At 44.4% G+C, this 22,752-nt stretch overlaps 1 protein-coding gene across 2 annotated transcripts in view; it reads left to right on the forward strand.

Moving 5' to 3' along the window:
- Positions 1-165: 165 nt before the first annotated feature.
- as3mt (arsenite methyltransferase) overlaps positions 166-22,752 on the forward strand; it is a 63,795-nt gene continuing 41,208 nt past the window's right edge. The window contains exons 1-5 of one of the 2 annotated variants that reach the window (XM_063071297.1): positions 166-415; positions 5,878-6,078; positions 7,604-7,655; positions 9,206-9,333; positions 19,206-19,356. In XM_063071297.1, coding sequence (XP_062927367.1) covers positions 5,996-6,078; positions 7,604-7,655; positions 9,206-9,333; positions 19,206-19,356 — 414 coding nt within the window. In that variant the 5' untranslated portion in view covers positions 166-415; positions 5,878-5,995. The remainder of the gene's footprint in view (positions 416-5,877; positions 6,079-7,603; positions 7,656-9,205; positions 9,334-19,205; positions 19,357-22,752) is intronic. The other variant, XM_063071298.1, reaches the window with a different exon arrangement.

Genomic DNA, 22,752 nt, shown 5'->3' on the forward strand with positions numbered 1-22,752 from the left:
AGCGTGGCATCACTTGCAGGCTGCCCCAGCACAATAATTAAATTGTTGGTCATTGACGCAACATAATGCATTTTATTGTATGCTTCAATGTACATGTGACAAATAACACTAATCTTTAAATCTTTGAATCTCTTCTCTGCTCTGGACCACAGGAACTTGTACATCAGGTTACAGCTGAGAATTCAACCCAATTATCCCATCGTCATCAAGCTTAAGACCTGGGCCTCTGTACCTCCCTCTGCAACTAGATATTCAACTTCCTCATTGGCAGACCTCAGTCGGTGAGGACTGGTAACAACATCTCCTTCTCGCTGACTGTCAACCTCAAAGATGACTGCTTCAACGCCACCTTCAGATTTACCGATGACACCACTGTTGTTGGAGAGGTGGCAATGAGCCAGCTCACTGGAGCAAGGTTGGTCATCTGATTGAGGGAAGCCACAACAACCACCTCACAATCAGAATCAGGTTTATTATCACTGCTGTATGTCGTGAAATGAGTTGATTTGTGGCAGCAGAACAGCGAAATAATTAAGATGAGTATAAGTTACAATAAGAAATTAAATTTTAAAAAAAGTGCAAAAGGAGAGCAAAATAGTGTTGATAGATTCATGGACCGTTCCGAACTCTGATAGCAGAAGGGAAGAAGCTGTTCTTGAAATATAGGGTGTGTGTCTTCAGGCCCCCGTGTCTCCTCCCTAATGGTAGTAAGAAGAGGGCAGGCAAGTTCTAGATGGTGTGGGTCCTTAATGATGGATTCACCTTCTTGAGGCATTGTTTTTTGAAAATGTCCTCAATGGTAGGGAGGCTAGTGCCATGATGGAGCTAGCTGAGTTTACAATCCTCCACAGCTTTTGCCTATTCCTGTGTGATAGCCTGTCCCACCAGGTGGTGATGCAACCAGTCAGAATGCTCTCCATTGTACATCTATAGAAAGTTGCTAGTTACCATATCTCCTGAAACTCCAAATATACGTGTCATCATCATAATTATATCAATATGTTGTGTCCAGGATAGATCTTCAGTCACACCCTGAAATTTGAAGCTGAAGGGGGTTAAACATGCGCCAGTCCACAACTGGGGTAATAGTGATGGAGAGAGTCAGCAGTTTTAAATTCCTGGGCATTTACATATCAGAGCACGTGGATGCAATCACAGGGAGAGTGAACCAGAATCTTTACTTTCCTAGGAGGTTAAGAGGGTTTGCCCTGTCACCAAACACTGACAAACATCTACAGATGCAATATTGAAGGTATCATGGTCAGACAAGGCAATTTGAGCAAGCAGGAATGCAAGAAGCTGCAGAAAGTAGCGGACTCTGCCCAAAGCATCATAGGCACAACCCTCTCCATCATGGGTAGAATCTACAGAAGGTGTTGCCTCAAGAAGACAACATCCATTATCAAAGATTCCCACCATCTGGGCCATGGAATCTTTTTGCAGCTACCAAAGGGCAGGAGGTACAGAAGCTTGAAGTCCCACACCACCAGGTTCAAGAGCAGCTACTTTCCTCCAACCATTTGGATCTTGAACCATCACACACTGTTAATCACCAATTTAGGTTAACAATAATATGATCACCTTACACTAAAATGGACATATTTTGTTCTAATCCTTTCTTATAAAAATTGCACATATTTATGTTTCTTGTGAATGCTATGTGTCTGTGATGCCATGGTACCAGTGCACATGTATTTGTGCATGTGACAGTATATTTTACACATAAGAAAGTCTGCAGATGCTGGAAATCCAGAGCAACACACACAAAATGCTGAAGGAACTCTGTAGGCCAGGCTGCATCTATGGAAATGAATAAACAGTCGACATTTCGGCCCAAGACCCTTCTTTGGGTCCTGAAGCCTATGTTTGACTATATTTGTTCACAGATAATCAATAATACTGCAAAGCGAGTCATCCATGAGGAAGTGCACATTGAACATGGACAATAGAGAATCTGCAGATGCTGGAAATCCAGAGCAACGCACACAAAATGCTGGAGGAACTCAGCAGGCCAGGCAGCAACTATGAAAAAAAGTACAGTGGACGTTTCAGGCTGAGACCCTTCGGCAGGGCTCACAGGACATGGAACACTACAGCCCAGTACAGGCTCTTCAGCCCATATAACCATGATGCCAAATTACCATAAGACCCATCTGCCTGTGCATGGTCCACATCTCCCATTCCCTGCCAGTGCAAAACATATTAAATGTAATAATCATATCTGCTTCCATCACTTCTCTGGCAGTGGGTTCCATGCATCCAACACTACTCTTGCGTAAATAAACTTGCCTTACACATACCCTTTAAACTTTTACACTCTCACCTTGAAGCAATGCTCTCCAGTCTTAGATATATCCACTCTGGGAAAATGATGTGTGAAGCTTTAAGATTCAATAGTAATGTGAATGTGCTGTTTTTCCTGTTTCCACATTTCAAGAGATCTTTGCCCTTTGCAAGACTGTGGATAAATGAGGTGCAAAGGGGCTTGGGAGTCGTCGTGCAGGATAACTTGTTGGTTGAGGCAGTGGTAAGGATGACAAACACAATGTTAATATTCATTCCGAGAGAACTAGAATATAAAAGCAAGGTGTAATGCTGAGGGTTTATAAGACATTGATCAGACTGGATTTGGAGTATTGGGAGCAGTTTTGCATCCCTTATCTAGGAAAGGATCTGCTGGCATTGCAGATGGTCCAGAGGAGATTAATGAAAATAATCCCGGGAATAAAAGAGCTCTGGGCTTGTACTGGCTGGAATTTAGAAGAATGATGGGGAATTGAATATTTAAAGGCCTAGATGGAGTGGATGTAGAGAGGAAGTTTCAAATATTGGGGAGTCTAGGACCAAGGGCACAGCCTCAGAATGGAAGGGTGTCCCTTTAGAACCGAGATGATGAAGAATTTCTTTAGCAAGAGGTGGTGATTCTGGTGAATTCGTTGCCACAGATGGCTGTGGACACCAAGCTATTGGGTATATTTAAAGCAGAGGTTGGTAGGTTCTTGATTAACAAGAGCATGAAAGGTTTCTGGGAGAAGGCAAAAGAATGGGGTCGAGATGGATAGTAAGTCAGCCATGATCAAATGGTGTAGCAAGCTCAATGGGCCAAATGGATTAATTCTGCTCCTGTGTCTTATGAGAGAGAGAAATCTGCCTCCTTATTCAGCCTATCTTGTATATAATTCTGGACCCATTAACAAGGATGGCATTTGGCTGGTTTACCAATGCAGCAAGGCAGTTAGTTCAGGGGAATAAACATGAGGCTTCAGTGAGTACCACAGTGATGCCAGGAAGCAGTTTCTGTTCTTTCTGAACCCAGAGCAAGGCATCATCATCTCAGTGTTCAGGACTGAGAGAAAGAGAGACCTCCTCCTCACTGACAATCCATCATGAGAAATCTGGACTGAAGACATTGTGTTACTTCCAGGCCTGGCCTGCACTTTATTCACTACTGTAGTGCAGTATTAGCTAGTACGATTCCATTGCTCCAATCACACAGTTCCTGTGATTTAGGGTATGGGATTTAACAGGGTAAAGTTCAGAATCTTGCCTTTTGAATGGTCTTGGCCACATTTCTCTAGCCCATGGCCCAACCAGGATATTGCTGCCCTGATTTATGTCCGTTCAGGTAGAGAGTCAGGTTTGCCTGAGTATGTTGATGTCATAACTTTCCCCTTTATTGATTGCAGCACTTGAGTTGGATTAAACAACAGGTGATTGGCCATGGTCATTAATGAAAATGGCAGAAGCAGACCAAATGAAAAAGAAGTTTAGACAATATTGTGTGGAGTATCCGAAATATGGATTTATATCAATACCAAGCAACCAACTGCAACCAATGTTTCTGTTGTGTGAAAAAGCTTTTTTCAAATGAGGCAATGAAACCATCCAGGCGCCATGAATATTTGCGGAAAGTACACTCTGACAAAGCAAACAAGAACTTGGTTTATTTTCAGACATTTTGTGAAAACTTTCAGAAATAGAAAACACTTCAAAACATGTTTGTGAGCCCTTCACAACAAAATAGTGATGGTTTCCATGCTTCATACAACATTTCATTGCTCCTTGCTAAAGCAGGAAAGCCCCATACAACTGGAGAAGAACTAATTCTGCCAGCAGTAAGGGAGGGGTTTACTTTACTGTCAAGATGAAGCCACACTCAGGTTGGAGGAACAACACCTTATATTCCGTCTGGGTAGCCTCCAACCTCATGGCATGAACATTGACTTCTCAAACTTCTGTTAATGCCCCTCCTCCCGTTCTTACCCCATCCCCTTTTTTATTATTTTCCCCTTTTTTCCTCTCTCTCTTCTTTCTCCCTATGTCCCTCTCACAATTACTTCTTGCCTACTTTCCATCTTCTGTGGGCTCCCCTCCCCCTTTCCTTCTCCCTAGGCCTCCCATCCCATGATCCTCTCCCTTCTCCAGCCTTGTATCCCTTTTGCCAATCAGCTTTCCAGCTCTTAGCTCCATTCCTCCCCCTCCTGTCTTCTGCTATCATTTCGGATCTCCCCCTCCCCCTCCCACTTTCAAATCTCTTACTACCTCTTCTTTCAGTTAGTCCTGACGAAGGGTCTCGGCCCGAAACGTCAACTGTACCTCTTCCTAGAGATGCTGCCTGGCCTGCTGCGTTCACCAGCATTTTGTGTGTGTTGCTTGATTCTACTCACCAATGTCATTTGCTTGTGCAACAGACAGGGTTCAAAAAAATCATATCTGATGTTGAGAAGCTGATATCACTGCACCAAACCCAGCCATCTCATTGAAAGGTGAAAATGCTATGATGTAGTGAATAGTTATTTGGACTACTAATATACACTCTAAAATCATTTAATAAATTTGTTTTTACTGTAATTAAATAAAGAAATCATTTAACTCTCTTGCAAACTCTTCCTTCAGTTAGTCCTGATGAAGGGTCTCTGCCTGAAACGTCGACTGTACCTCTTCCTAGAGATGCTGCCTGGCCTGCTGTGTTCACCAGCAACTTTGATGTGTGTTGCTTGAATTTCCAGCATCTGCAGAATTCCTGTTGTTTGCGTTTTTAAATTCATTACTGCGAAGCCTCTTCCGGTGATGCCTGCACTGAAGAAGTTTAAATCTTCTCTTCGACGTGAGTTCAGTGAAACCATCTCTCACTGCTCCCCATCTGTAATTTCATTTTGGATCTCCCCCTCCCCCTCCCACTTTCAAATCTCTTACTAACTCTTCCTTCAGTTAGTCCTGACGAAGAGTCTCGGCCCGAAACGTCGACTGTATCTCTTCCTAGAGATGCTGCCTGGCCTGCTGCATTCACCAGCAACTTTGATGTGTGTTGCCATCATTTTACTTGTAGCTTTAAATAGATTTAAATATTTTTGCAATTATTTTTCACTGCTTTGAATTTGCAGTTACGATTTTCTTTCACTGTGCATCATAAATCAAAATTCTTTATAGTTTTTATGTAATGGTCGGGAAGGGAGAGGCGAGCGCTGGGGATGTGATCTCCGAGCCAAGGGGCGATGACCCAAAAATGTTTGGGAATCACTGCTCTTCGCACTCGACTGTGTGGCTGAAATTGCCATCTGTAAATTCGCCGGTGACACATCCGTTGTTGGCAGAATCTCAGATGTCGACGAGGTGTACAGCAGTCAGATTCATCGGCTACTTGGGTGATCGCCACAGTAACCTTGAACCAAACATCAGTAAGACCAATGAATTGGTTGTGTACTTTGGAAAGATGCGAGCAATGCCCACTGGTGATTTGTATCTTCCGAAAAAAATAGGTAAACTGGAAACATTAGGCTTTTCATCTGGCGTTGGAAACCGAATCTACGCCCACTTTATTTCGTGTTTTCTTTATTTAATTGCATCTTTTTAGCTTTTTCAATTCTATTCCCGCAGAAGGTACCTGCAACGTACAACCTCTGGACGTTTCAATCTTTCGTTCAGGGAAACGAACCTGCAAGAGCATTGGAGCGCGCGCTCCGGGTTTGCAGCGGATGATTGACAGGTTGCCGGGATGTCGGTCACGTGGGTGTCCGGAAGAGCGCGCTGGACTTTGACAGGCGGAGTAATGGCGGAGGAGCCGGGCTCTGGCGAAAGGTATGCTTGTCTTCTGTGCGTTGTCGAGGGGGAAGAAAAATGGTTCATCCTGCACCCTCCCCACCACCACCTTATTGCAACTTCTGCCCTCTTCCTTTCCGGTCCTGATGAAGGGTCTCGGCGTGCAACGTCGACTGTTTATTACTCTCCACAAGATGGTGCCTGACCTTCAGAGTTCCTCCAGCGTCTGCGGAGTGTCGCGTGTTTATGTCTGTGGAGAATCAGTGAACGTTTCTGATGGAATCTCTCCGTCAGAAGGCAGACATCCCACCCTGCAAAAACTCATTTCAGGGAGGTAGCACCATCAGTTTGCGGGAGACTTCCGGGAGAGGTGGGATGTCTGCAATAGAGTAGCTCCTTAGCAGCTGGCCAGCTAGTTTAAATAAAGTTAGCTATGCTAATGAACAAATGACACCTGTTAAACTCACCTCAACATGTCTTTTACATTTTAACCCACCATGGGCAATAGAAAAGTCACTGTTGCAAACAGTGCAGCGAGCAACACTGTCATTATTTTTGACTCCTATTAGGCAGGGGTACACTTTAGTGTAGTCTGGGGTGACGTACGTATTATATTTTTTGGAACACTTTGCCATGGCACACTCTCGCACTGTCTCTCGCTTTTCTCTCGCTCGCTCAAAAAAATTGATTTCCGTGATATTGTATATAATTTGCGGACATCAGGGAGCCACTATTAATATGCGGGAGACTCCCGGAAGTTCCGGGAGAGGTGGGATGTCTGAGAACGGAGAATAAACATCTCTTCTTTCAGTTAGTCCTGACGAAGGGTCTCGGCCCGAAATGTCGACTGCACCTCTTCACCAGCATTTTTTGTGTGTGTTGGGAGAATAAACAAGTTAGCTTTAATCGTCAGCTGTAGTGTTATGGGTCAGCGGCACAAATTGCGTCGAACCGCAGAGTGCTGGAGGAACTTGGGGTGTCCAGCACACTGTAGGTCCAGATTCCAGTATCTGCAGTCTCTATCCTGATGTCGTGTCCCTATACACGCCTGTACCCCATCACGAAGGCCTTAAAGCTCTCATCTTCTCTCTCGATAACAAACCGGACCACGTCCCCTCCACCACTACCCTCCTCCGTCTGCCAGAACTGAATCTCACACTGTCTCTTTTGCCTCCTCCCTCTTTAAACAAACTCAAGGGGTAGCCATCTACGTAGCACTCCATTTTTCTTTCATCCATGGGCCTATCTAAGAGTCTCTTAAATGTCACCAATGTATCAGTCTCTCATTGATCACCATGTTTAAAAAAAACCACTTCCTTTGACATCCCCCTATACTCTCTTCCAATCAACTAATTATGACCTGTCTTATTAGCCATTTTCACCCTGGGGGAAAAGGTGCCGGCTGTCCACTCGATCTATGCCTTTTCCAGAATGTAACCCTCATAACTGAGGGAGACCTGTAGATACAAGTTTTTTAATCATTAAATTGCAGTGGTGGATTTCTGTCGGGGAAGGCAAGGTTACGTGCAGCTTCTGACCATTGGTTTTTAATTATTCCTTGCAGGCTGTCTTCAACTAGTTGCGGTCAGCATTTGAAAATCCACGAGGAGGTCAAGGTAACCCCGTCACAAACAAGAGAAAATTTGCAGATGCTGTGAATCCAAGCAACACCCACAAAATGCTGGAGGAACTCAGCAGGCCAGGCAGTGGGAATTCCTAGTGGTCACCAATTTTAATTCCACTTCCCATTCCCATTCCGATATGTCAATCTGTAGCCTCCCTTACTGTCGTGATGAGGCCACACTTAGGGTGGAGGAACAACACCTTGTAATCTGCTTGGGTAGCCTCCAACCTGATGGCGTGAACATCGATTTCTCAAACTTTCAGTAGTGCACCCCCCCCTCGCCATTTCTCATCCCCTTTTCCCTCTCTCACCTTATATCCTTGCCTGCCCATCGCCTCCCTCTGGTGCTCCTCCCCACTTTTCTTTCTTCCATGGCCTCTGTCTCTTTCGCTAGTTTAATTCCCAGCTCTTTACTTCATCCCCTCCCCCTTCAGGTTTCATCTATCATCTTGTGTTTCTCTCTCTCCCCCCCCCCACCTTTTAAATCTACTCCTCAGCTTTTTTTCTCTAGTCCTGCCGAAGGGTCTCAGCCCAAAACATCGACTGCACTCTTTTCCATAGATGCTGCCTGCCACACACATTTTGTGTGTGTTGCTAGGAGGTCAAAGTAATTTATTTCAATGCAGGTTCTACTGTTAATTAATTTAATTGAGATATAATGTGGAATAGCCCCTTCTGGCCCTTCGAGCTGCACCACCCAGCAATCCCCTGATTTCATAGAACAGCACAGTACCGGCCCTTCGGCCTACAATGTTGTGCCGACCCTCAAACCCTGCCTCTCATATAACCCCCCACCTTAAATTCCTCCATATACCTGTCTAGTAGTCTCTTAAACTTCATTAGTGTATCTCCCTCCACCACTGACTCAGGCAGTGCATTCCACGTACCAACCACTCTCTGAGTAAAAAACCTTCCTCTAATATCCCCCTTGAACTTCCCACCCCTTACCTGAAAGCCATGTCCTCTTGTATTGAGCAGTGGTGCCCTGGGGAAGAGGCGCTGGCTGTCCACTCTATCTATTCCTCTTATTATCTTGTACACCTGTATCATGTCTCCTCTCATCCTCCTTCTCTCCAAGAGTAAAGCCCTAGCTCCCTTAATCTCTGATCATAATGCATACTCTCTAAACCAGGCAGCATCCTGGTAAATCTCCTCTGTACCCTTTCCAATGCTTCCACATCTTTCCTATAGTGAGGCGACTAGCTTAATCCTAGCCTAATCAGAGAACAATTTACAATGACCAATTAATCTACCAACTGGTACGTCTTTTGGACTGTGGGAGGAAACCAGAGCACCTGGAGGAAACCCATACTGTCATGGGGAGAACGTATAATCTCCTTACAGCAGGAATTGAACCTGTGTTGTTACTGTAAAGCGTTGTGTTAACCACCTTTTGCTACAACAGTTTATTATAGTCTAGTTGTGGTGAATGAATTTACGAGTTTCGAGAGATTACCTCACCCCCTCCCATGTGCTGCTCAATAAGTTTTGTCCCCTCCTGGCTACACTGTAGCTCTCTGATGCTCTGCAATTTGTCAACAGGATTACTATGGAAAGAGGCTGAAGCGAACGGGAGATCTGGTACTGAATGCCTGTGTCACTCCTGCTAAAGCATGTGTTAAACACGTGCATGAAGCATTGAAGGATATTCACGAGGAAGTGAGCGCCAGGTCTGAAATCTTTATAACCTTTATGATCATGATCTGTGATGTTCAAGATTCAAGGTTGTTTAATGTAATTTCCCATACACAGGTGTAAAGGAGAATGAAATAATTATTATTCTGGATCTGATACAGCACATAGAAAACCACAATAAGATAAAGATCACAATAATAATAAAAACACAATAAATATAAATACATCTTCTTAAGCCCCATTGGCCCTTCTGGGGCATAGCCCACTGACACAGACTGCCCAGAGTCCTCTGTCCTCCTTGAGTCTTTCATGTTGTCTCCAGTTATAAATATGCAAGATAGCTTATTTATTAGATTAGATTCAACTTTATTGTCATTGTGCCGAGTACAGATACAAGGCCAATGAAATGCAGTTAGCATCTAACCAGAAATGCAAAGAATAGTGTTATTTTCAAAATAACCATGAATAAAAAGTAAGTGCTACAGCACACCAATATAAAAGTACCGAGACAGTACAATATTTATGTTGATTGTATGTCTATAAAGTGATGCTAGGGACGGGAATGTCCGTACATAAGATAGGAAATATTAAAGTAGTGGTGGTTGGGGGTGTGGAGGGGAGGGTTAGTGGGTGGAGGTGTTGATCAGCCTTACTGCTTGGGGAAAGTAGCTGTATTTGAGTTTGGTGGACCTGATGTGGATGAGGTGTAGCCTCCTCCCTGATGGGAGTGGGTCAAACCGTCCATGAGCAGGGTGGGTAGGATCCTTCATGCTGTTAGTGGCTCTTTTCTGGCACCTTTCTGTACACGTCCTTGATGGCAGGTAGGCTGGTGCCGGTGATGTGTTGGGCAGTTTTGACTACCTGTTGTAACGCCCTCCTGTCTGCCACAGTGCAGTTTCTGTACCGTGCAGTGATGCAGCTTGTTAGGACGCTCTCCGCTACACATCAGTAGAATAATGTCAGTAGCACAAAAGAAAACATGATAATTATAAATATATAAGGCAGCTTGTATAGATATATGTTTATAAAGTGACACTGGACGCAGGAGTGTCTGTACATATAGTGGTGGTGGTGAGGTGGTACAGAATTTATTTCACTTTAGGGAACATTAGGGGGCGCTTCTTCACACAGAGAGTGGTGGGAGTATGGAATGAGCTGCCAGACGAGGTGGTAAATGCGGGTTCTTTTTTAACATTTAAGAATAAATTGGACAGATACATGGATGGGAGGTGTATGGAGGGATATGGTCCGTGTGCAGGTCAGTGGGACTAGGCAGAAAATGGTTCGGCACAGCAAAGAAGGGCCAAAAGGCCTGTTTCTGTGCTGTAGTTTTCTATGGTTTTGTCCTGCATCTGTTCCTGTTTGCCTCAGCACGTACACAACTGATCATACCAACGTGGTACTCTTGTAATTTCAAAGCTGGTTGGTCTCCTGTGGTAATAAGCCCATAGCCCAGTTCGTCACAGAAAAAGTCCACACTGCCACTGAGGACATCTGCAAGGAGCATTGCCACAGGAAAGCAGCTCCAGTCATTGAGGACCCTCGCAAGGAGCATTGTCACAGGAAAGCAGTGCAAGTCATCGAGGACCCTGGCAAGGAGCATTGCCACAGGAAAGCAGTGCCAGTCATCGAGGACCCTGGCAAGGAACATTGCCACAGGAAAGCAGTGCCAGTCATCGAGGACCCTGGCAAGGAACATTGCCACAGGAAAGCAGTGCCAGTCATCGAGGACCCTGGCAAGGAACATTGCCACCGGAAAGCAGTGCCAGTCATCGAGGACCCTGGCAAGGAACATTGTCACAGGAAAGCAGCTCCAGTCGTGGAGGACCCTTGCCGTCCAGGCTGCACTCTCTTCTCACTGCCGCCATCGGGAAGGCGGTACGAGAACCAGAGATCTCACACCACCAGGTTCAGGAACAGTTATTACCCCTCAGCCGTCAGGCTCTTAAACCAGCGTGGATAATGTCACTCACCGCAACACTGAACTGATCACTGAAAGCAACCTACGGACTCACTTTCAAGGACTCTACAATTTACATTCTCAGTATTTATTTATTTATTATTACATGTTTCTTTTCTGTTTGCATAGTTTACTTTCTTTTGCATGTTGGCTCTTTGTCAGTCGTAGTAGCTTTTCATTGATTCAGTTGTATTTCTTTGTACTACTGTGAATGCCTGCAAGAAAATGATAGTATATGGTGATGTGTACACACTTGGATAATAAGTTTACCTTGAACTTTGAACGGTTGAAGTCAAAAGCTTCATTTGATGCATGTACATTGAAATATACAGTGGAATGTGTGGTTTGTGTCAACGACCAACGTGGCCCGAGGATGTGCCGTGGGCAGACTGCGTGTCAAGATTCAAGGTTGTTTATTCTCATTCTTTAGTACACGAGTGTAAAGGAGAATGAAATCCAGGATAGAAAATACAAAATAAACATAAAAAACACACAGAATATAAATACAAAAACATTTCTATAAACACTGTTGAGTGTGGCCTTGTATGCATAGACTAATCATGTGTCCATAAAGTGATGCTAGGTGCAGGAGTATCTCTGCGTAGGGTGAATCTGGCAGTAAATGATAAAGTGACAAAAGTTCCTCTTGGCAAGGGGAACTCTTCTAGGTAGCAACACAATAGGACAGTGACTGTGTCAGTGTAGTTATGAGGTGTGGAATGTAAGCATAAAGTGTTGCCTTGCTTTTGGTGATAACATAGCATGCCCACAACTTATTGTACATCTTTGAAATGTGGGAGGAAACCCATGCCGTCCTAGGGAGAATGTATAAACTTCTTACAGGCAGCAGTGGGAGTTCAACCCCCATCATGGGCGCAGTAAGGCGTTACACTTAAGGCTGATATATACTTGTGCGTACGGGCTACGCCGTAGGCCTGATTTATAGTTTTGCGTAGCCCTACACCGTAGCGGGCATGTGTAGTTGTGTCTGCGTCGCTGTGCAATTCACCGCCAAAACGCTAGTTGGCGGAAGAGTTTCTATGCCACTGTGTTGAGTTTCTTCGTGAGAGACATGGACGAGGAAATGCATTTCAAATATTTTCGGATGTTGGCAGGTAGATTTGATGATTTGGTTCATCGTCTCCAACCGTTTATTTTGCATCAGTGTACAGACATGGCGGAGAAAAGCAACCAGAAATGCGTAGGAGGAAATGCGATGCTACCGAGCAGACCAATCACAGTTGTTGCGGTCTGTGTCACCACGACGTGAGTTACATTTTTGGGGAGGTGCATGTCACCCTACGGCATAGGGTACGCGATACCTATGGCGTACATTTGACGCAGAAGCCTTTAATGTTGTCACTATCCGTTTTCTCCTGTAGAGGGCCCACCTGTGCGCAAGTGTGATCTTACCTTAAGGAAACACTCCTCAAGGTTATTTGGAGTCAAACTGATGCATGAAGTTTATTGCTTGTAGATAAATTGATTTAGTGTTTCGATACCGAGAGCAAAGTCAGCATTAATTGACCATCCCAATTGTGTTTGAACAGACCAGAGATACAGCTTGTAGGATGCCTGCCTTGTGGTGCTGGAGAACGGATTGAATTTTTGACCTTGAGTTCTGCTTATATGGAGCTTGCTCATTCTTCTTGTGAACATGAGGGTTTCCCCTGGAGTTGTAATAGATTATTTACTCCTCGGTATTTTTGCTAACCCTGCTTTCTAAACACAGCACCTTGCAAGATGGAACAGTTATAAGTAAACTTCCAACTAACAGTTGTTTAACTTCTGGTCGTAAGTGGAAGTTTTAAAATATGAATGAAAGGCACTCAGCTTTGCAAGTAGTCTCTGTATTTTGAAAATACTCTGTAAAGAGTCACTGCACCTGCTTTATTTTTGCTCAAGGGTAGAGTACAAGATAATGGGTTATTTCAAACAGACAAGCTGACTGTTAAGTTGTTTAGTTCTAGGAAGCCCATAAACCAGATGGATAATATCGTTTATTGAATCAGTAACTGGTATGTTTTTAATTTGAAAGGCTTATGTACTCAGAAGTTAGCTTTACAACATTAATGGTAACTAGCTAAGATCTATACCTCCAAAAGACGCTTTTAAAAGGTGTGTTAAAAGGTTATCTGATGGACCGTGGGGAGGCTCCATTGAAGTTGCTAGAGTCTGGTCTGTCTCCTACTGTGAAGATGGTCTCAGTTTCAGTGGTATGGCCCATCATGTTAGCAATTCTGCAGATGACACGAAGGTTGGCGATGTTGGGGTTAGTGTAGATGGGCATCATAAGTTGCAATAAGGTGTCGAGCTGGGCTGAGAAGTAGCAGACGCAGTTTGATCTGGAAAGTATGAAGTAATCTGATTTGGAAGATGGAACTTGAAGACAGGAGTACAAAGTTAATGCCAGAATTCTTAGCAGTGTGGAGGAACAGAGGGATGAAGTAGTGGATCTGTGACTAGGTGGTGAGGAATTTTTATTTTGGTGATAGTCAAGTTGCTGATGATTAGGTAATCCCCCTGTCAGTCAAGCTTGGAGTCCACAGTGTTATGAGTACCCACACTTGACCTTGTACAGCTGTCTGTTACTGCTTTGCATTCTTTTGGGGAAGTTCCCTCCAAGGCCAGTCGACGAGAGTTTGTTGTCATGTGCACAGGCACAGTGAGTGAGGTGCAGGTACAGTGTAACAGCTGTGTACACCTGCATCACAGGCACACAAGTACTGACAACACACAGAGTAGCAATTATACAAGGTCATATACAATGAAGAGAGGGAAAAGAAAAGACTGTGCAAAAAAAGCATTTATTTGTGCCGTAAAAGACCTAATTGGAGACGAGTCAATTGAAGTCTGAGAGGTGTCTGTAATGTTCTATTGCTGACATGGGGTTAAAATTTATCTCCTCTTCCTGGATGAAGTTGGTTTGTAATTCGGTCAGAACTGGTGGACAAGTGGATGTTGGGCTCTCCCAGTTCCCCTGGATCAGAGGAGAAGAAATGAGGGCCAGTCAGTTGGCACACCCAAAGTTTGAACTGGAAATTGGCTGGTCTGGAGGTCGATGTTGAAGATCAGAATCCGAAGGTTGATCAGAAACCCTGAATTCGAAGCCCTGTGGCTGAAGGCTGGGGACCTGGGGCTGGAGGATTGTCTGTCTGTGTGTGTGGGTGGGGGGAGTGGGAGAAGGAAGGAAAGGATCTTGTTTTGCTGTTGCTGGTTGTGTTCTGTGTTGTCCCGCTGAGCATTGTGGCATGCTATGTTGGTGCCGGAATGTGTGGTGACACTGGTGGGCTGTCCTTGGGTTGTGTTCGTTGTTAACACAAAACGATGCCTTTGTATGTTCGAGGTACCTGTGATGAATAACTCTGAGTCTAAATGGGAATTGGAATTGGTTTATTATCGTCACATGTATGAAGATAAAGTGAAAAGCTTGCCTTGCATGCTCTTCATACACATCAAATCATTACACAGTGCGTTAAGATAGAACAAGGCAAAACAATAACAATGCAGAATAAAGTCTAAAAGCTCTGGGATATACAGGAAATACGGTGCAATCAGTATGTTATTGTGTTATTCATTGTGTTATTGTGATATTCATTGTGTTATTGAAATGAGGAGATTATAGATAGTAGCTACAGGGAGATAGTTATGCCAAAGGAGGAGAGCACAGGAAATTGGGTTACTGTCAGGCGAGGGAAGGGGAAAGGGCAGGTAGAGCAGGGTTCCCCTGTGGCCATTCCCCTCAACAACAAGTATACCGTATTGGATACTGTTGGGGGGGGGGGTGTGGTTGACTTACCTGGGACAAGCTGCAGCAGCCAGATCTCTGGCACTGAGTCTGTTTCTGCAGTGCAGAAGGGAGGGTGGAAAAAGAGGAGAGCGGTAGTGATAGGGGACTCGATAGTTAGAGGTACAGATAGGAGGTTCTGTGGTCATGACAGAGAATCCAGGATGGTTTGTTGCCTCCCAGGTGCCAGGGTCAAGGATGTCTCTGATCACTTGCATGACATTCTGAAGTGGGAGGATGACCAGCCAGATGTTGTGGTGCACATCGGTACCAATGACATAGCAAGGAAGAGTGAGGAGTTCCTGGAGAGTGAGTATAGAGAGCTTGGTAGGAAGTTGAAAAGCAGGACCTCGAGGGTGGTAATCTCAGGATTGCTACCTGTGCCACGTGCCAGTGAGGGAAGAATAGGATGCTCTGGAGGATGAACGAGTGGCTGAGGAACTGGTGTAGGGGGCAGGGTTTCAGATTTCAGGATCATTGGGACCTCTTCTGGGGCAGGTGAGACCTGTACAAGAGAGACGGGTTACACTTGGAACTACAAGGGGACCAATATCCTTTCAGGGAGGTTTGTTAGTGATATTGGGGAGACTTTAAACTAGATTTGCAGGGGCATGGGAACCAGAGTGCCAGAGCTGACAGTGGGGCTGGGGTGAAAATAAATGATGTTAAAAGTTCAAGCAAAGCTGCAAATAGGAAGGTTGTGAGTGGTGGTAAAAATCTTCTGAGGTGTATATATTTCAATGCTAGGAGTATTACGGGGAAGGCCGATGAGTTGAGGGCGTGGATTGACACGTGGAATTATGACGTTATAGCAATTAGTGAAACTTGGCTACAGGAGGGGCAGGACTGGCAGCTTAATATTCTAGGGTTCGGATGTTTCAGATGTGATAGAGGCAGAGGAATGAAAGGTGGGGGGGGGTAACATTGCTTGTCAGGGAAAATGTTACAGCAGTGCTCAGGCAGGACAGTTTAGAGGGCTTGTCTACTGAGTCCTTATGGGTGGAGCTGAGAAACAGGAAAGGTATGGCCACATTAGTGGGGTTGTATTATAGACTACCCAATAGTCAGCGAGAATTGGAGGAGCAAATCTGCAGAGGGATAGCAGTCAACTGCAGGCAACATAAAGTTGTGGTAGTAGGGGATTTTAATTTTCCACATATTGATTGGGACTCCCATACTGTTAGGGGTCTAGATGGGTTAGAGTTTGTAAAATGTGTTCAGGAAAGTTTTCTAAATCAATATATAGACGTACCAACTAGAGAGGATGCAACATTAGATCTCCTATTAGGAAACGAGTTAGGACAAGTGACGGAAGTGTGTGTAGGGGAACACTTTGGTTCCAGTGATCATAACACCATTAGTTTCAACTTGATCATGGACAAGGATAGATCTGGTCCTCGGGTTCAGGTTCTAAACTGGAAGAAGGCCAAATCTGAAGAAATGAGAAAGGATCTAAAAAGCGTGGATTGGGACAGGTAAGGATGTGATCGGTAAGTGGGAAGCCTTCAAAGGAGAAATTTTGAGAGTGCAGAGCTTGTATGTTCCTGTCAGGATTAAAGGCAAAGTGAATAGGAATAAGGAACCTTGGTTCTCAAGGGATATTGCAACTCTGATAAAGAAGAAGAGAGAGTTGTATGACATGTATAGGAAACAGGGAGTAAATAAGGTGCTTGAGGAGTATAAAAAATGCAAGAAAATACTTAAGGAAATCAGGAGGGCTAAAAGAAGACATGAAGTTGCCTTGGCAGTCAAAGTGAAGGACAACCCAAAGAGCTTTTACAGGTATATTAAGAGTAAAAGGATTGTAAGGGATAAAATTGGTCCTCTTGAAGATCAGAGTGGTCGGCTATGTGCGGAACCAAAAGAAATGGGGGAGATCTTAAATGGGTTTTTTGCGTCTGTATTTACTAAGGAAACTAGCATAAAGTCTATGGAATTAAGGGAAACAAGTAGTGAGATCATGGAAACTGCACAGATTGAAAAGGAGGAAATGCTTGCTATCTTGAGGCAAATTGAAGTGGATAAATCCCCAGGACCTGACTGGGTATTCCCTCGGACCTTGAAGGAGACTAGTGTTGAAATTGCAGGGGCCCTGGCAGATATATTTAAGATGTCTATGGGTGAGGTGCCGGAGGATTGGAGAATGGCTCATGTTGTTCCGTTGTTTAAAAAAGGATCAAAAAGTAATCCGGGAAATTATAGGCTGGTAAGTTTGACGTCGGTAGTGGGTAAGTTATTGGAGGGAGTACTAAGAGACAGAATCTACAAGCATTTGGATAGACAGGGACTTATTAGGGAGAGTCAACATGGCTTTGTGCGTGGTAGGTCATGTTTGACCAATCTGTTGGGAGTTTTTTGAGGAGGTTACCAGGAAAGTGGATGAAGGGAAGGCAGTGGATGTTGTCTACATGGACTTCAGTAAGGCCTTTGACAAGGTCCCGCATGGGAGGTTAGTTAGGAAAATTCAGTCGCTAGGTATACATGGAGAGGTGGTAAATTGGATTAGACATTGGCTCAATGGAAGAAACCAAAGAGTGGTAGCAGAGGATTGCTTCTCAGAGTGGAGGCCTGTGACTAATGGTGTGCCACAGGGATCAGTGCTGGGTCCATTGTTATTTGTCATCTATATCAATGATCTGGATGATAATGTGGTAAATTAGATCAGCAGATTTGCTGATGATACAAAGACTGGAGGTGTAGTGGACAGTGAGGAAGGTTTTCCAAGCTTGCAGAGGGATTTGGACCAGCTGGAAAAATGGGCTGAAAAATGGCAGATGAAGTTTAATACAGACAAGTGTGAGGTATTGCACTTTGGAAGGACAAACCAAGGTAGAACATAGGGTAAATGGTAAGGCACTGAGGAGTGCAGTAGAACAGAGGGATCTGGGAATACAGATACAAAATTCTCTAAAAGTGGCGTCACAGGTAGATAGGGTGGTAAAGAGAGCTTTTGGTACGTTGGCCTTTATTAATCAAAGTATTGAGTATAAGAGCTGGAATGTTATGATGAGGTTGTATAAGGCATTGGTGAGGCCGAATCTGGAGTATTGTGTTCAGTTTTGGTCACCAAATTACAGGAAGGATATTAATAAGGTTGAAAGAGTGCAGAGAAGGTTTACAAGGATGTTGCCGGGACTTGAGAAACTCAGTTACAGAGAAAGGTTGAATAGGTTAGGACTTTATTCCCTGGAGTGTAGAAGAATGAGGGGAGATTTGATAGAGGTATATAAAATTATGATGGGTATAGATAGAGTGAATGCAAGCAGACTTTTTCCGCTGAGGCAAGGGGAGAAAAAAAACCCAGAGGACATGGGTTAAGGGTGAAGGGGGAAAAGTTTAAAGGGAACATTAGGGGGGGCTTCTTCACACAGAGAGTGGTGGGAGTGTGGAATGAGCTGCCAGGCAAGGTGGTAAATGCAGGTTCTTTTTTAATATTTAAGAATAAATTGGACAGATACATGGATGGGAGGTGTATGGAGGGATATGGTCCGTGTGCAGGTCTGTGGGACTAGGCAGAAAATGGTTCGGCACAACCAAGAAGGGCCAAAAGGCCTGTTTCTGTGCTGTAGTTTTCTATGTTTTTCTATGAAATGATAAGTAACTCTTACCAAATATCAGTGTTACTCATTTTGCCTCTTTAAACAGTAACTGCGTAAAGTAACACACTCAAAATGCTGCAGGAGCCGAGCAGGTCAGGCAGCATCAATGAAGAGGAATAAACAGTGGACATTTCAGGCTAATACACTTCATCAGGACTGTTTATTTCTCTCCATAGATACTGTCCCATGTGCATTTTGCTCTTGATTTCCAGCTCTGCAGAATCTCTTGTGTTTATGATTTGCAACTCCCAAGTGTTGATGAGGTTGTCATACAGGATCCAAAATGGACTACGGATGAGTTCTTTTCCTTTGCTCTTGGTCCAGAAACCTTATTTCCTCTAATTTTTTGGTCCTGCAAATGCTTACAAGAAGATGAATCTCAAGATAGTACAGTATATGGTAAGAAGTATGTTCTTTGATAATAAATTTATTTTGAAACTTGAAACCCTGCAGTTTCTCCAGTGCTGCCCCAAGGTCTTGGGAACTTTGCTCTGCAATCCTGTTTCCACTCCTCTTTCAGGTAATGGATTCATTTGTTATTGCCTCTATGATATTTGACAGGTATTACGGATGTGGACTGGTGGTTCCTGAGTCTTTGGAGAATTGTTGGATCCTGGATTTGGGAAGTGGGAGTGGCCGGGACTGCTATATGCTCAGCAAACTGGTTGGAGAGAAGGGCCACGTGACTGGGATAGACATGACTGATGGGCAGGTAATGCATGCATTTCTGGTCTTCCCATGACCTCTGTTCTAAAAGGTCGCCCTTCAATTTTGAGGCTGTGCCTTGTAGTTCTGGATGCCCCCACCATAGGAAGCATCCTCTCCACTCTAGGAAAGGAGTAGAGGCTTTGGAGAAGGTGCAGAAGACGTATGAACTATAAGGAGAGGATGGACAAACTTGTGTTGTTTTTTCCAGAGCATCTGAAGCTGGGGGAAGACATGTTAGAAGTTTGTAGAATCATGAGAGTTTATCAGATTATGTGACTTCATAAAATTATGATGGGATAGGCAGTCACAATCATTTTCCTAAGGTTGAAATGTTGAATATAAGAGGACTTTGGGGCTTCAGCGTTTCTATCATGCATTCTATGGGATTCTTGTTTCCTGGACGTCTGTGAAGAGTGTGATTTTCAGGTTGTATGCTGTATACATTCTCTGATATTAAATGAACCTTTAAACATTTAAGCTGAGAGGGGGAAGGTTTAAAGGGGAAGAAAACGGAGCACACTGCCCGAATTCATGGCAGAAGCAGATATGACAGTGGTGTTTAAGGGGTTGATAGACACGTGAATATGTAGGGAATGGAGGGATATGGATGATGCGTGGGCAGAAGAGATTTAATTTAATCTGGCGTCATGTTTGACGCGGAGGTCGGTGGGACAGAGGGCCCATTCCTGTGCTGTACTGTTCTGTGTTTGTTTCTCCCAGAACAGGGATGCACAGAGCAACCAGTGACCAGGGCAGATTGTTATGCCCTGTCTGAATGGACTGAGGTAGATACAATGGTAATCCTTCAAAAAGCATTTAGATCAATGTTTGGAAAACAAAGCACTTGTGCAGTAGGACATTGAAGTAATTAAACCACACTTGCAGAGAAAAAGAGAGGGTGTGGGTGTGAGTCTGTGTTCTCTTGAGCATTATGGACATGCTATGTGTTGTGACACGTGCCAGCAGCCCCCTGCACATTCTTCAATATGTTGGTTATAACACAGGTGACCGTATTTCATCGTGTGTTTCCTTGTACATATGATGAATAAATCTGAATCTGAAAGTGATTGGGAGCCCTCAGTTCTCTTTCTGAGTCTCTGCTTGTCCAGGCAGAAGGCTGAAGGGAAATTATTGCTGCGACCTTCTAAACTCGAGGGCTGTTCCAGTTGATCTGAACAGATGTGTCTCTCACCTTGTCCTTTTAGCCTGGTATCTTTCCCGACCACTTCATCCCAGTGCCTGCCACCTTCGGTTTTGCAGCAGAATTGCAGGATTGTGGCTTCCAGTTGTACGAGTTACTGGAAAGGCGGTGCTGAATCTGTGGAATTCATTGCCAAGGACAACGGTGGAGACGAGGTCATTGGGTACATTTAAAGTGCTGATAAGCTCTTGATTGGTCAGGACACCGAAGGAAATGGGAAGAAGACAGGAGAATGGGGTTGAGAGGGATAATAAATCAGCCATGATGGAATGGTGGAGCAGACTCGATGGGCTGAGTGGCCTAATTCTGCTCCTATATCTTTTGGTCTTGTATCTTATTTTGATGTTAAACAAAGATCACAGGAAGAAGGGGCAGGAGTAGAGTCAGTCATCACAGTCTTGGCTATTTCAGTGTTGCCCTGATATCACCCTGAGCTCCCTTATTATCCGTAATTCTTATCAGTCTCTGTTTCGAATGAACTTAGTGACCAAGCCGCCGCCAACCCTCACTGATGACATTTTTCCTCACCTTTGTTACAATACTCTTGACCCAATTCTCATGCTATGTCTCTCTACCATCACACCCCCGGCACTGCATTCCAAACACCCACCACTCTCTGTGTAAAAAAAAATAAAGCCGGTACTCGTCGTAAGGTAAGTTCTCGTGTCCTAGCCCTTGCCGCAGTGGGAAGAAGTCTCTGTCTGTCCACTCGATCTGTGCCACTTCTCACCTTGTACACTTCTGTCAAGTCACCTCTCATCCTCCTTTGCTCCAAAGAGAAAAGCCCTAGCTCACTCAACCTTTCCTCCAAAGACGTACTCTCTAGTTCAGGCAGCATCCTGCACCATCTCTAACATAGAAACCTTGTCTTTATTGGTGATTCAGGGCAGTAATCATTTTTTACCTGACTTTGTTTAACATCTCCAAATGCATGCTAGGCTTTCTCAGTAGAGTATTATTCATCAATACTGAACATAAAATGAACAAGTCGTCATTCTCCGTTAACACTGCGAAAGAGACCCGAAGCTTACAGTTTCTTATGTGGGTGTTGATCAGGGCTGATTTCGGAACCAGCCCATTGAGAGTCCTGGTCCCACTGCAGACTGAACAAAAACTAGCCTGACATTCCCATGTTCGGATTCAGATTGAAATGTATTTATCACGTGTATCAAACGTACAGTGGAATGAGTTGTTTGCGTTAACAACAAAGGAGGGCACGGGGGCAGCATCCGAGTGTGGCCATGTGTTCTGGTGCCAACATAACATTCCCACCATGTTTATCAGAACAACACGGCAGAGTGCAGAGCACAGCAAACCCAAGCCTTCAAACCCAGGATAGGCCTCCGAGCCGCCTGTACTTGGTCTCAGTCTTTCAGACATTGGGCCTCCGACTTCCAGTCTCTGGCCTGGAATTGCAGTCTCTACCTTTGGGCCTCTACCGATGAATTCTTCATCTTTGTTCTTTGACCTTTCCAGCTTTCTACCTCTGGACTTCACCCTTCAGCTTTGCCCTCCAGACTTTCAGCTGAAACCTCATCAAGTCCAACCTGCTCCCTCAGCGGGGATGACGACTCCCACAACATTACTTTGGAAAAGACTTAGACTTCCCTCTGGTGCCTTATCATTTACCCACCACCGCTTTTCGAACGTTCACTTTACGAAACCTCACTGTTACGAAAGACCTACATTAGTACCCTGTTTTCGCTTTCAGAAGGTGTTTTCACTGTTACGGGAAAAAAAATCAGCGTGTGCCCCGAGCAGCCACTCTCCCCGGATTCGGAACAGCATTCCCGCTGGCCTTGCTGAAACACGTTTCTGTGAGCAGCCGTTTGCAAAATGAGTTCTATGGTATCAGAAAAGGGTGTTCACTTAGCGTAAAAGTAGACATAATTAAGCGTTTCGATCGTGGTGAACGAAGCAAGGACAAAGTGAGTTTGGCTTGTGGAAGCTGACGAAGCTGATGTTGAAGAGGTTTTGGCATCCCATGACCAAGATATGATAGATGAAGAGCTGATGCAATTGGAAGAAAAAAGGATAACAATCGAAACCAAATGCAATAGCGAACTGAACGTGAAGCAACTGTGTGAGATTTTCGCTGCAATGATAAAGTACGACTTTAATTTTGAAAGGGTATGTAGGTTTAGGGGATATTTGCAAGATGGTTTGAGTCCTTACAAAGAACTGTGTGATAGAAAAATG

Source organism: Mobula hypostoma, chromosome 19 (assembly GCF_963921235.1).
Source record: "Mobula hypostoma chromosome 19, sMobHyp1.1, whole genome shotgun sequence".
Lineage (NCBI taxonomy): Eukaryota > Metazoa > Chordata > Chondrichthyes > Myliobatiformes > Myliobatidae > Mobula > Mobula hypostoma.